The following is a 12,959-nucleotide window of genomic DNA, read 5'->3' as shown; positions in this document are numbered from 1 at the left end:
AACCTCTTAGTTCATATGTGCAGTTGCAAACCTTGAAAATCACTTTTTTTTTAAATTTAATGAAAGATTTCTCTCCCCCAGGACCCAGTTATTCAAAGAATATCAGAGGATATTCTTCATGGGATAACTCTGTCTCTGGAATTTAGATCCACATGTCATCTGCTGTTGGGAGATGGCTATCATACCTTTCCAAGTGATCTTGTTCTATAAGGGAGCAACTGCTTTCTCATTATCAGCTTCAGTGAAGTTTTGCACAAGCTAGGACATAATAAAGATTAATGCAAATAATGTTATTTCTGTGGAGTGTTTGTTGTTCAGTCCTGAAATATATTTTCTATGAAATGTGACTACATATTAATTTTTTTAAAGGAAGGGCTAGTGAAAGAGTTAAATGTGATTGGACTTCATTCACAGTTTCCTTAACCAGCTTTATAGCTTGTTGTCTTCCCAGTGACATTTGTCATTCTGTTTTGATTTATTTTGTTTAACTAGGTGAAGAAGCTTCAGAGAGCTTGATGAATCTAAGCCCATTTGATATGAAAAGTCTCCTACATCATATTCTCAGTGGGAAAGAGTTTGGAGTGGAAAGAAGCTGTAAGTAATTCATTTTTATATGTTAAGTTAGATTGTCTTACAAGTGGGGGTCTATTCTTTCTGCATGTAAAATAAAGGTATAGGTAATGTATTAATCATGGGTGACCAGTACATGTGTATGTCTGCTGTGAAATAAACAAAACACGTCTGGTGGAAGCTATCCTGCACTGAAATAAGATTGTATCAAGTTTTCAGTAATAGGAAGGCAGTCTTTTAAAATGAAGAAATTTTATGGAACCAGAACAAAAGGCATTAAAAGATCATATTTAACCTGCCTTCAAGAAGCATGTCTTTGATGCCCACATATTCCTAACTGGCACATCAACTGTCTCCTGGGCTCTTCTGAAGACCCTCAGAGACCCATTGCAATTCTGACTAAATTTACAATTGCTCACTGTCTTGGAAAATCAGTTTCTGAATATCCAAGAATAGATTGAGGCTCCTTACTTGATAAATCAGATTTGAACTCTTGATGTGATTCTGTGAAAGGATGCTGTCACAAAGAGCATTGCACATTTCTGAAATGATTTGTGTTTAACTTCTTAGATAGAATTTAATCTATTTTTCTACCCCTAGAATGTTAAAAATGTCCATTTGCTTCTTCAGTGCGACCTGTAGATTCTTCTTCATCCAGCCCTGCAATTTCTATTCATGAGATGGGGCATTCTGGAGCAACCAAAACAGAAAGAAGTGGTATTACTAAACTGAAGAGTGAGATGAAGCAGGTGAGGGTTTTCTGTCAATGCTCATCAGAAAGTACAGCTCTTCTGGGATTGTGGTGTGTCAGGTTTTATTCCTGCTAAATAACAGAAATTTCCAAAGTTGCTTTGATTTTAAAACTGATCACTAAATAGAAGGCAGTTTAGGGATGTTTCCTCCAAAAATGTTCTTCCTCTTTTGTTCTTGTTTCACATGCTGAATGTAGAAGAACTCAATCAAACTATAATTTTGCATTCATGGTGTCCATCGTAAAAACAGCTCTTCTGTCATGTTTAGCTAAGGGAAAGTCAGATGAACAAAAAGAAGCTTTTATGCAGTGTTCATTCTTCTACTTGGCCCAAGTGGCAAAACTGGACCACATGCCTTTTGGAAAAGATCCATGTGGAAAAGGAATCTTGTTTTGTTTTCCTCAGGTTCTGTTTCTTGAGGAATGGAGGATGATTACTGCTAGAATTTTACATACATATTCAAGTCCAATAGTTTAAATTATACTTCAACTGAGTCCATGGAGAGATCACAGAAAACACAATGAAAATACTCTGAATGAATGTGACTGATGGTTTTATTATGAGTGATTTGATTTCTCTATTTTGTGTCTCTATTAGTAATTTTCTTTTGCTTTAAATAAATAGGAAGGTAGTGGTCAAATAAAATACATTTATAAGAATGCTTCTATTTTTCCTCATGGGTTATTCAAACTAGAGGGAGAAGGCTCCAAGAGACCTTATTGCAGCCTTGCAATATATAGAGGAGGCTTAAAGGAAAGACGAAGAGATGCTTTTTGCCAAGGCCTGTAGTGACAGGATAAGGGGCAACAGTTTGAAACTGAAAGGGTGGGTTTAGATTAGATACAAGGACACTTTTTTAATGAAGGGGGAGAGGCAGTAGAACAGATTGCCCAATGAAGTTGTGGATGCCATGTCCCTGGAAATATTTAAGGTCAGATTGGATAGGGCTTTGAGCAGCCTCATCTAAGGAAATATTTGATGTTTTCCTTTGATTGATGAAACAGACTGAATAAGCCTTCAGAAAGGAGTGGCATTTTTACATGGTCTTAACATGAAGCATTTGCTGGTAAAGATGAGTTAATGATTCTTCATGGGACAGAAAAGATGAGTTAATGATTCTTCATGGGACATGGTCAGGCAGGGAAGCAGAGACCCCAGACCTGTTTGCTGTGTTTGAGCTGTGCCGCTGCCACAGCATCATCGTAGATGTGGGGGAGGCTGTGAAGGTGCTGCCGACTGTGCTGCACTGGCCCCGAGGTGGCCTTGGAGGTCAGTCTGAGCAGGACTCTCAGTCAAATGGCATGTCTGGAATCAGGGCCTTTCCAGGAAGGAGGAGGGACAAGGCACTAGATGGCAGCATTATTTTGTTTAAAATGCAGAGGTGGGCCTGAGCTGGAATACTTGGACCTCTCTTGACATCAGTAACATAGTTCCTTTGTTGCTTTCACATTCCACGGAAACTTGGTATTTTGCACAGAGGAGGAGTCGGCTGGGTTTATTTTTGTTTTTTGTACCCACCCCCCCCACCCGCAGTTTGCCTTTCCTGCTGCTTCCTGCCATGTCTCACTGCATTCTCTGAATAATTGACTAGCAGCTAATGTAGTGTCACTTTGGGGGGGGGTTGGGTGGGGTGGTGCAGAACACACTTTGTTGTTACAAGGAATATTTCAAGTACTTGTACTAACATCTCTGGAGTGTTGAGCAACTGCAGCTCCCTCTTGTGTGGCTGTTCTTTCTTCAGTCAGAACCATTAACACTGAATGTGAAGGCATGGCTTTGGGTAGGCAATTAGAGGAAAGCGCTTAACTCTGAGGTGCTGCATGCACATTTCAGCAGAAAATTTGCCTTGCAGCTTTTTGTTTACTGCTGTCCATCCAGTTGGCAGCCTGCTGTCTCCAGCAAGATGACCTTCTCATGCAAAGAGAAGCTGGCGGCATTGCAACAAATGGGGAAGGGAAGTAGGGAGCTCAGTTTTTACCTCAGCCCCAAGCCACAGGGAAGCTTTTGCTTGCATCTTAAACTGGTGGTTTGTGCTGGCTGCGCTGGGAACTCCAAGGATGGCATGGGCTGCCAAACAGGCTCCTGGCATAGTGAGCTCTGCCTCATGGTCACCCTGGGGATCAGCAGCAGCTGCCCTGGTATCAGCTGAAGTGCAGCACTGCACGAGGCTAGGGGTTGCTGCAGTTTTTCCCTGAGTACCCGAGGTTATTCCATATTTCTTGTCTTTTCCCCTGTGTGTTACCTAACCTTGTCTGTGTTCTGTTCTCGTGGCTGTCTGATGTTGGTGTCTGGTTTTGTTTTGTAGTTCTTTCATGAGGGGCACTCCATGTCCAGCAGCATGTTTGCTTCCACGGTAAAACACCATCTGTAGCTCTGCACCTGCCCTTCACCCTGTGTGTGTCTGTGTGTAAGGGTTTTGGCTCTAGACACCTCCTCTGTCTTCTCCTGCCTAAAACCTTGTTTTCAAACCATACCTCTTTGTCTGGTCCCCATTGGGAAGCAGTTGTCATTAGTAATGTCCTAATAGAAGTTGAGTCTCACAATTAGATCCATTTAGTTCTTCTGAAGCTTAAGCAGTTGTAGCAGATAAAGTACTATAGCAGATTAAGCTACTTGATAGTGGATTTTTACAGGTGTCTTCAGCATGTAAAAGTAATGCAGTGTTGATAAATGCTGACAGCCTCGGGACAGTGGGGAGCCCAGAATAGCTTCAAGTTGCTGAGATAGGAGTTGCATGGGTATCTCTTCAAGAAGTCATCTTCTTTCAAGGCAGAGAACTGTAGCTCTTCTTAAGCTCTCACTGTCTGCATCTTCAGACTTACTGTCAGTGGCACACCTCCCAGTTGCCCTAAAAACACAGCTACAGAGCAGGAAGTTCTGTCTGTCATGGTCGTGGTCAGCTTGCAGGGCAAAGGAACAGCAAACATTGGAACATCAAAGGAACACCACGTGTGCCTCATGGACACTAGTAGCAGTGGAAATGGACTGTTTGTTGGGGACTTTTTTGCAGAGCTTGGCTATGTGGAGTCTATGAGCCTGCCCTTTCCAAACATGCAGTTTGCAGTCATTTTCCTCCTTCCCCATTACATTGCTCAGGTAGCTTCTTCTTTGGAGATAAGGGGATTTAAGATGACCCTTTCAGTGAAGTCCTTTCTGGGCTGAAAGTAACAGGTATCAAAAAAGGAAGGAGAACCCAGAAGAGTACAGTCTCTGGGAGTGCAAGGAATGGGCAGACTGCGTGTGTGAAAATCACAGCAGCAATTTGGTGGTGTTGCCCCAACTTTGAAAATTATCTGCTGCCTAACTTAGTGTTCAGACCTGGTAGAGTAAAATAATAGAGCAACAAGGTAATAAAGAAAACAAGACTAATACTTAACAGAGAGGCAGGCATGATGATTTTGTGGCCTCATTAAGTCAATTTTTAATCTACTTGCTTTAATGGACCTTTTGCATGAGGGCCTCTCTTGCTGGACTTATGAACCCTTTGATACTTTTACAATCCCGAGCCCCATGTCCAAGTGAATGGGAGCTACCTGCAGATCCCCCACCTTGCATACCAGTGACACTGCCCTGGAGGCAGCTTGTGCTTGTTAAAATAGTCAGATGTTGCATTAAACCAAGCCGTGAAGTTGACTGGGTTATGCCATGTTGAAGTGCTTGTCTGATTTGTTGAGAAATGATGGAAGTACTTGAGAAATGAAGCGAGTTGCAAAGGGGAGAGATGGGGATGAAGGATCCATCCCGCCCCATCATCCTGTATGACACCTAGGCCTGTATTTTTTTCCCTGGTTCTGAGGTAGCATTATAACAGAAATGTACTGGCCAGGAGTGGCACTTGGGATGACAGAATACAATTAACCAAAGCTTTAATGTCCTTACAGAGGGGCAGTACTCCATCCTCTCCCACCAGTTCTTCTCCGACTGGCTCCAGCGGGGACATGAGCTGGGGTGACAGAAAAGGGCAGTGGCTACGCAGAAGGAGGCTGGATGGTGCTATTAACAGAGTTCCTGTTGGCTTTTATGAGAAAGTGTGGAAGATCCTTCAGAAGGTAAGCTGGATGCTGTGGTGGAAGCAAGCAAGCTGTAACTCAGGAAGGTGGTGGTCCAGGGGTGGCATCTTGGTAGGAGTGGAAGTTGGTTGACAGATGGAAACCAGAGTGGCTGGTAGAAGAGTGTCTCTTGAACTTGAAAGGGCTCCATTAACACAAGTTGGTGTGTTTCTTTGAAAGTGTGTTTTTCTCTGAAACCACCAATGCTGAATTTTGGCTGAATGACTCTGTTCCACCACTGCCTGTTGTGCATCCCCTGGCCTAATGCACATTGTCAGTGCACCTAAAGTGCAATGCAGTTCTGTGCTCCAGGCCAGAAAGGCTGTGAGAAATGAAGTAGGAAACTGCTCTAACTCTTCCAGAATGTGTTGAGACCTCTTGCTGGCTCTTCTGAGCTGTATGGCATTCTTACCCTTTTTTGTTTGTTAGTTTGGTTTTAAGTGAAAAGTAAGTCCTTGCTGGCACCTTGGATATCACGGGTATAGAAATGTTAAATTAAATGCAACTCTCCAGGAAGAAGGAGAAGGGAATTACAAATTTTAACTTATTTCAAAGTGATTATGCACCTGCTTTTCTGCTTTGCTGGATACAGGCCAGCATTTGGCACCTTGCAGCACTGAGCTGTTCATGCTTGCTTAGTTGGGAAAAGAGTGCATCACCAATTTAGGCTGGTTTGTCCTTCTAAAATCCCTTACACTGAAGCTGTTATGTTGATGTCAGCCAAGACAAATCATATATGACCTCTTGGCTATTTACTAATAGGATCTTCCAGCAGAGTGAGCATCACTTCTGACCTAATGTAATAGCTGGAAGTAATTGTATGTTTTTTCTGGCTGTTAAAATGAATTGTGCTATTTTCAATATTTCATTCTTAAAATCTTTTTGGACTATTCATAAAATCTGTCTCCTCTTCTTGGTATGTTTCTGTTCTATACCTCACATACCCAGATGTGTCCCTCCTTAACCTGCCTTTTCACCATTAAGGTTTTGTCATCGTTTCCTTTATACCACTTGTTATTTCTCTCCCCCAGTGGTTGACATCCTGAGGTGTGGTGTCCTGGATCTGAAATACATAACTAAATGTTGTTCTAGTGAAAATGAAAAAAGATTCTTGCTTTTGTAGTCTGTTGTCTTGCTTTTGTGTTATCTTTTATTTCCAAATCCCTTCCAGCTGAATGCTCCCATCGATTTGTTCCCTCCTTTCTGTGCCTTTGCTGTCGTGGCTCCTGAAGTGCTTTGCTTTGTAAGCTGGGCTGGAGCACAGCATGCTCTGGTGTGTCATGTCAGGCTATTTCTAATCTTTGCTAGTTACATAATAACTTCTTCAAGAAGGATAAAATAATATTTTCAAACAGGGTTTTTTGCTTTGCTTTTTTTTTTTTCCCCCCTAACTGAAAGTTGTTACATATTGGCTTAGAACAGAGAACCCTCAGATTGACTTGCAAGAACTGTAATTTCTGTTCACTCTTGAAATGTTTCAGTGCCATGGTCTGTCCATTGATGGGTATGTCCTTCCTTCTTCAACCACCAGAGAGGTACAGTAAAATGCCCATGATTTTCTAGCCACATGCCTGAATATTTGGATTGACAGTGTAAGATGCAGCACGGCCTCTGTTACAGATACTTGGTTTTACTTTTAGAACATCTAGAACTTCCTCCAGCACCTCTGCCAGCTTCTCTGGGTCTGTGGAGGTGAATTCCTGCCAGGCAGGCCTGGGAGGAGGCTTATGACAGGTTTTCCCTTTACTGAGCCTGCCTTCTGCACACCCTCGCTGTCCCCCTGTGCCCACTGGAAGGCTCCAGACAGGGTGGCTGGCAGCAACCCTTTGAGGGGAAGGTGAGGCAGCACAGACTTTCTGGAATAAAGTGGACATGTTACTTGCCACTTATTTTTTTTATATGCTGCAACAGAAGGTAGTGTATTTTGGCTTCACAGTCTCAGAAGTAAATACCAGTTAAGGATGATTGTTTCTAACCAAAGCTTTAGCTCTTTAAATCCATAATATTTTTTTGCATTTTTTTCTTAGCTGGATTCTGTCTTTAGGTGCTCTGGCAAATTTGAATTCACATGTATAAAACAAACTCTTGTGAATAGGAATCCATCAGTGCAAGAGTGGTGCTTGTGGGCCCAAGACTGTTTTCCTGAGTGTTTCTCTTACATTTTGTCTGTGGCTTCCTTCTTTTCTGAGGAACTGTGGTAACAGCTGAAGGGAGGAGCTTGAATTGTCTGCCAAATTTAACTGGTGGGGTTTGTGGATTGTTTTTTTAGAGAGAGGAGCTTTATGTATCTCTGTTGTGTAGATAAAGAGACTTCTATTTTTAGCCTGTCAGACCTGGACAGTCTCTAATTTTGCTGTTTAAAGCAATTGAATAAAATGAGCACAAACTTTCTAAGGCAGCATAACATCCACAGAGCTATGCCAGTGCAAATTAAGCAGTTCTGCAAACAGAATAGTAATATTCCTGCATGGCAAAGCTCAGGGGTCATTTAAAAATCACCCCTCTAAACAGGTGGTTATTTTTAAAACTCAGTACTAAGTTTGGCTGTGAAACTCACCTGCAATGCCAGAAAGATACGTACAAGGCAGAGTGTGTGAGATCACAGCCTGAGGAGCAAAGAGTTAATGTGCCAGCTAAGCACCAGCAGCACTGAATGTAAGAGATGTGTGTGTGATGGGTTGCAGGGCTGGAGCAGGCTTCTGGACGTTGTGTAACTGTTTGCAGAATCAGGTCTAGCAACACGAAAACTTTCTGTAAGTGCTAAAGCTGCACAAACACTTTGTTCACTTCCATCAGTCTGCCCCCATGTGCGGAGAGGAGCATATGTTTCAGTGCTTGCAGCATGTGAGGAGCTAGTCTTTTGGATTTGTCAGTTTGTCTTTCCATTTCCACTCAAACTTGCCAGATGACCCCGTGCGAAATCAAGTTTGCAGTGCACGTGGAGTCGGTGCTGAACCACGTCCCCCAGCCCGAGTACAGGCAGCTGCTGGTGGAAGCTATTCTGGTCCTGACGTTCCTCTCCGACATCGAGGTGAACAGCATCGGGGGCATCATCCACGTGGACAGAATCGTGCACATGGCCAATGACCTCTTTCTGCAGGAGCTGGTGAGCTCAAAGGGCAGTGGGGGGGAGCCTCCTCCTTTCAAAATTATCCCCTGCTCTTTTTTAATGTGTGTGATGAACTCGATTTTGTCCTGGCTCTTTCTCTTACAAAGGCAGACCAAATCACTTAAGGATCTTCTGGAAATATATTTGACAAAATTAGTGTAAGAGTCATGGGAGATTTAAAGGGAATAAATCTGTAGTGGCTAACAAGCTCTGAAGTACAAGGGTAGATTGAAGTGAAGTCCTGCTTTATCAAGGCTTTACTATTACCAATATTTGAGTAATCCCACCCATTCCCCCCAAAGGACAAAAATCCATGAAGTGATATGTTCTTCATTTACTTGCACCGATCCAGCTAAGTCATGGGGGGCCTATTGTAATCCTGATTAGAGTTTTCATGAGGGGGAAGAGAATTGCTTTCAGTATTCAGCACAAATAAAAATCATAATGTGGTGGGGTTTTTTTCCAATAAATAAGCATGCATGCTTAACTTGCTCTACTTTTGCTTGTGTCTTTACAGAAATCATTTGGAGCTACTGGTAGTATCTTGGAGAAAGATGCAGCCACAGGAATTTGCCACTTTTTTTATGATAGTGCTCCCAGCGGAGCCTATGGCACCATGACTTACCTAACAAAAGCCATAATTATTTATTTACATGATTTCCTGCCCAGCACAGGCTGTGCAATGCAGTAAGTGATGCCTCACATGGGAGGAAAGGCTTAGAGGCTCTTCCTCCCCAGTTCCCTGTCACAAACCCCTTGGTTGCTGTCTGTGTGTGTGCCCACTCAGCATTTGGCACTGCTGGGGATGCTCTGTGCACACTCAGCATTTGGCACTGCTGGGGATGCTCTGTGCACACCTACTGCTGGGGACAGGAAGCTGGAATTTGGCCTGGTTTTAGGAGAGAGTGTGAGAAATAACAAATAGTGAGGGTAATTCTGCCCAAAGTGCATAAATGTAATTCGTATTAAATTAGCAAGAATTATGCAGTTCTGCCAAGGGCAAAACAGATTACTGTGTGGAGATCAAAAGGCATAATAAAACAAGGGAGCTGCATCTCAGGCATAGAGTCTCACAAATAAGGGAAGTGATGGAATTCATTAATTTTTCTCCTGCTGTGTGTAAATGTACATTGTGTGAATCACTAATGCACAGTGTGAAACATCCAGGGAAATGTAAATTAGAGGAGTAAGAATAACTTGAAATAATGTGGTGATATTACTAATACACTTTTATCCTGATTCTCTTCTCATTTGCACCTAGTCAGTGCAGGGCTAATGCCAGTAGGGACGAACATCCTACAATATCCACTAATTTGGGAGGATAGCCTCTGTCAGGAAGCTGCATCTGTCTTTAATCTGAATAGCTTCCTTCCCTGCTTCCCCAGAACTTTAGAGGCAAAATCTCAAGACTCCAGCTTCTCCAGTGTGACAGACAGTTTTATGCCTGTAATCCTTTCCTCTGAATGGAGCAAGATAAACCTCATCCACTTGAGCACCCTTTCCAAGTCTCCTGATCATTTCCCTCGCAAACAGCCTCAGAGTTAAGAATGGCATAATTGTGGCTTTTCCAGTGTAGCATGAGTTTATGGAAGGCTTTGATGTTTCTCTTTGTTTTGGTTTGGTTTTTTTTTCCTTTTTATTTCCTTTGCCATTTTTTCTTTCTTCTTTTTAGTTTGAAGTCACACTGGTCTCATGTAATTAGGGGTTGGGCTGCCTGGAAGTCTCCCTGCAGACAGTTCCCAGGTTAATGCTGTCAGTTGGAAGCTCTGAGGTGCTGCAGGGAGTAGGTGCATCCTTCATGGAAATGACTCCATGGCCATTTAAACTGAAAACAGAGTTTTGCAGCCTTGGAGAGGGAAACCCTGCCTTATCCCAGGCACTGGCTGTGGTTTTCTTTGTGCCTGTGCTGCTGCCTTTGCCACCAGCCACATGTCAGCATCTAGCTAACAGCTTAGGAAAGTGGCAGTAGCTTCAGCATCCCCTGGCCACAGACAGGCTCCCTCAGTAGCACTGCTGCCATGTGAGCAGAAAGGATCAGAGCAATTCTGTCTTGCCAGGTAGAGGTGAAAAGAACAGACAGGCCTGTAAAAATAGGTACTTTCTGAGCTATATAAGCCTGACAGCCTGCCTGCTGTCCCTCTACACAGTCACTGCTGCTATAGCAGAGGACTGAGAGAGTGGAGGTGTAGGAGGCCTTATTGTGAGGTGATTTAATGGGTTTTTTTTAGAGACCAGAGGAGTTTGGTAGTCCATAGAACCTGGAGTTCTCTGTTAGCCACCATGGGAACCATGGGCCTGTGCAGGGGCCAGTATAAAGTGACAGTTCAGGTACAATTAGCACTTGGGTGTGGAAGTTATTTTATTGGCATGGTGCCTATTTTGTAAGGATTTGCCTTTGTTATTATTTGGTGTGGGTTTTTTAACTTTTTATATGTATTGTGAGAGCTCACTTGGCTTGTTTCCCAGTGAAAGGAAGTAAAATCCTTTGTCTAGTTTAAGCAGATGTGACAGTGCAGAGTATAAGCACTACAAGAGCAAGGTGATGGTTTTTTATTCTACCCAGTATACAAAAAGTAGTAGCAGTCATTTTTGCTTTTCTTCTTGAATCCTAGATTGAGAGAGATGCAAGATGACTTTTTGCTCAGACTTCTACTTTTTTTTTTTTACCTACTGTGTGAATTTGTTTTCAGAAACAAGAAGGCTGATGTTGGTTTTCCATGCAGCTGCATTGAAGTCTAAAGCATGAAATGTATGGCCTAACATACCTGGACACCCCTTCTTTGTTTTTAAATGGGAGTGTCATTGGTGTCTTTACCATCAAATTCACAGTATGACCTAGGTTATGGCATATTCATGATGATCACAATGAATTACCACGTGAAATGCAGGCAATTGGAAAGTATTTATGTGGTAATTTGAAGAGTTTAGGTATCTATCTGGTGGTGCAGGGTGGTACTCAAACACAAGGCCAGTGGAAGGCAACTTTGTTACTTGCAGGGTCAGGCACAGCTGCAGAGGAGCTGGCAGAATAAGGACCTGTGTCCACCTCAGAGCTCATATCACATGCTGGCCCCAGCCCTGCTCCCCAGGCCAGTGTCCCCCGTGCTCACACTGCTGCCTTCCCCCTGCTGCCAGCAGGGACATGGGTTTGTCAAACTAAACAGATCAAAAGTGCCATTGATCTCCCTCAGCTGCTGGTCCCACAGGTTACTGTGAAAACTGAATGGGTGGAGTGCAAAGTTTGTCTGGCTTCTCTCCTGCTAATTGTAGTCTCCTTTCTCAGGGAAAGAGTCCTGCTTGTTCCTGGAAGGTGCAGGTGACCCACAGAGTCCTTGGCTGCCCTGCAAAGGGGCAGCCACTTTCTGTGGGGTAGTGAACACCTGGCCTGCCCCATGTGGGCATGGGACACTGCAGGAATGTGTCACCCCTCTGGCAGCAGCCAGGGCCTTGAGTGGAGCGAGAGCTTCACTGAGTCCATCCAAGTCCAACCTTGGGCACTTTTTGGAGTGGCTGGCAGGTAGGAGCAGAGTTGCCCAGAAAGCAGGAGAGAGATGCTGCCAGTGGTGGCATTTGTAGCTGTAGGGTGAGAGCTTGGCACTCATCTGCAGGCTGATTCAGGCACTGCTTAAAGGACCACTCACATCTGGAATATTAAGTGGCTGCTGCATAGAATCATGACTGAAATAAAAGGGATTGAGGATGTGGCTTATAGGAGAAGAGCTTCTGCTCAAACAGTTTGAATTTAAGTACAAGCAGCAAGGCTTTTTCCCACTCCCAGTTTCAGTCTCAAGTGGCATTTATCCCAGTGTTAGATGTTTCACAGTTACTCCCCGTGCCACCCCCCTTCTGTCAGGGACCAGGGTGCCCTTTGTGCTACCAGCAGCTGATAGGACAGGCTTTCTGTTTTGGCTCAATGATTCAGCTCCTCTCTACCTCAGTCCTGCATCCCCAAAAGGCTCTCACTGCCTGCCGAGTGAAGCTGTGCTGCGACTGTACCTTGGCAGCCCCTCTCAGGAAGTGATCCCTCAAGGCCAGTCCCCTTCATGCCAGGTTCAGGAATGTGTCCTTAGTGAGGGACATCCACACTGGAGGCTGCCAGCCGTCCTTCAGAGCTCCTGTGTCTCACTGTACAGCCCAGCTTTGTCCTCTTTACTGGGGCAGGTGGCAAAGGGGGACTCCAGAGCTGCAGTGTCCAGTTCCAATTTGTCACTTTGCACCCACCGCATGGAAGCCAGCAGTGGGAAGCAAGATCCCACCACACACAGCGGTGTTTGGCCATTGTAAGTGGAGCCATTTTGTAACTCCACTGTAATAAGTTGGGACTGATCATCACAGTGCATAGATCAGAATAACTGCATGCTGAAAATATACATTATGTATTACCAATGCCATTAAAGTTTCACTGTAAAGTTTGTTTGTACTGGTTAAGATTTTTCTTTCCCCTCCTCCAAGGCAGTAGAAATAAGTGTGTGCATGTTT

The 12,959-nt window shown here is 43.8% G+C and overlaps 1 protein-coding gene across 2 annotated transcripts in view; it reads left to right on the top strand.

Moving 5' to 3' along the window:
• Positions 1-12,894, top strand: part of PHKA2 (phosphorylase kinase regulatory subunit alpha 2) — a 45,514-nt gene extending 32,620 nt beyond the window's left edge. For both annotated transcript variants that reach the window (XM_059839848.1, XM_059839847.1), the window contains 6 exons: positions 493-594; positions 1,201-1,319; positions 5,204-5,371; positions 6,853-6,906; positions 8,277-8,477; positions 8,998-12,894. In XM_059839848.1, coding sequence (XP_059695831.1) covers positions 493-594; positions 1,201-1,319; positions 5,204-5,371; positions 6,853-6,906; positions 8,277-8,477; positions 8,998-9,171 — 818 coding nt within the window. In that variant the 3' untranslated portion in view covers positions 9,172-12,894. The remainder of the gene's footprint in view (positions 1-492; positions 595-1,200; positions 1,320-5,203; positions 5,372-6,852; positions 6,907-8,276; positions 8,478-8,997) is intronic.
• Positions 12,895-12,959: the final 65 nt, after the last annotated feature.

The sequence above is a fragment of the Haemorhous mexicanus genome, chromosome 2 (assembly GCF_027477595.1).
Source record: "Haemorhous mexicanus isolate bHaeMex1 chromosome 2, bHaeMex1.pri, whole genome shotgun sequence".
Lineage (NCBI taxonomy): Eukaryota > Metazoa > Chordata > Aves > Passeriformes > Fringillidae > Haemorhous > Haemorhous mexicanus.
This window is presented reverse-complemented; position numbering and strand designations above follow the sequence as displayed.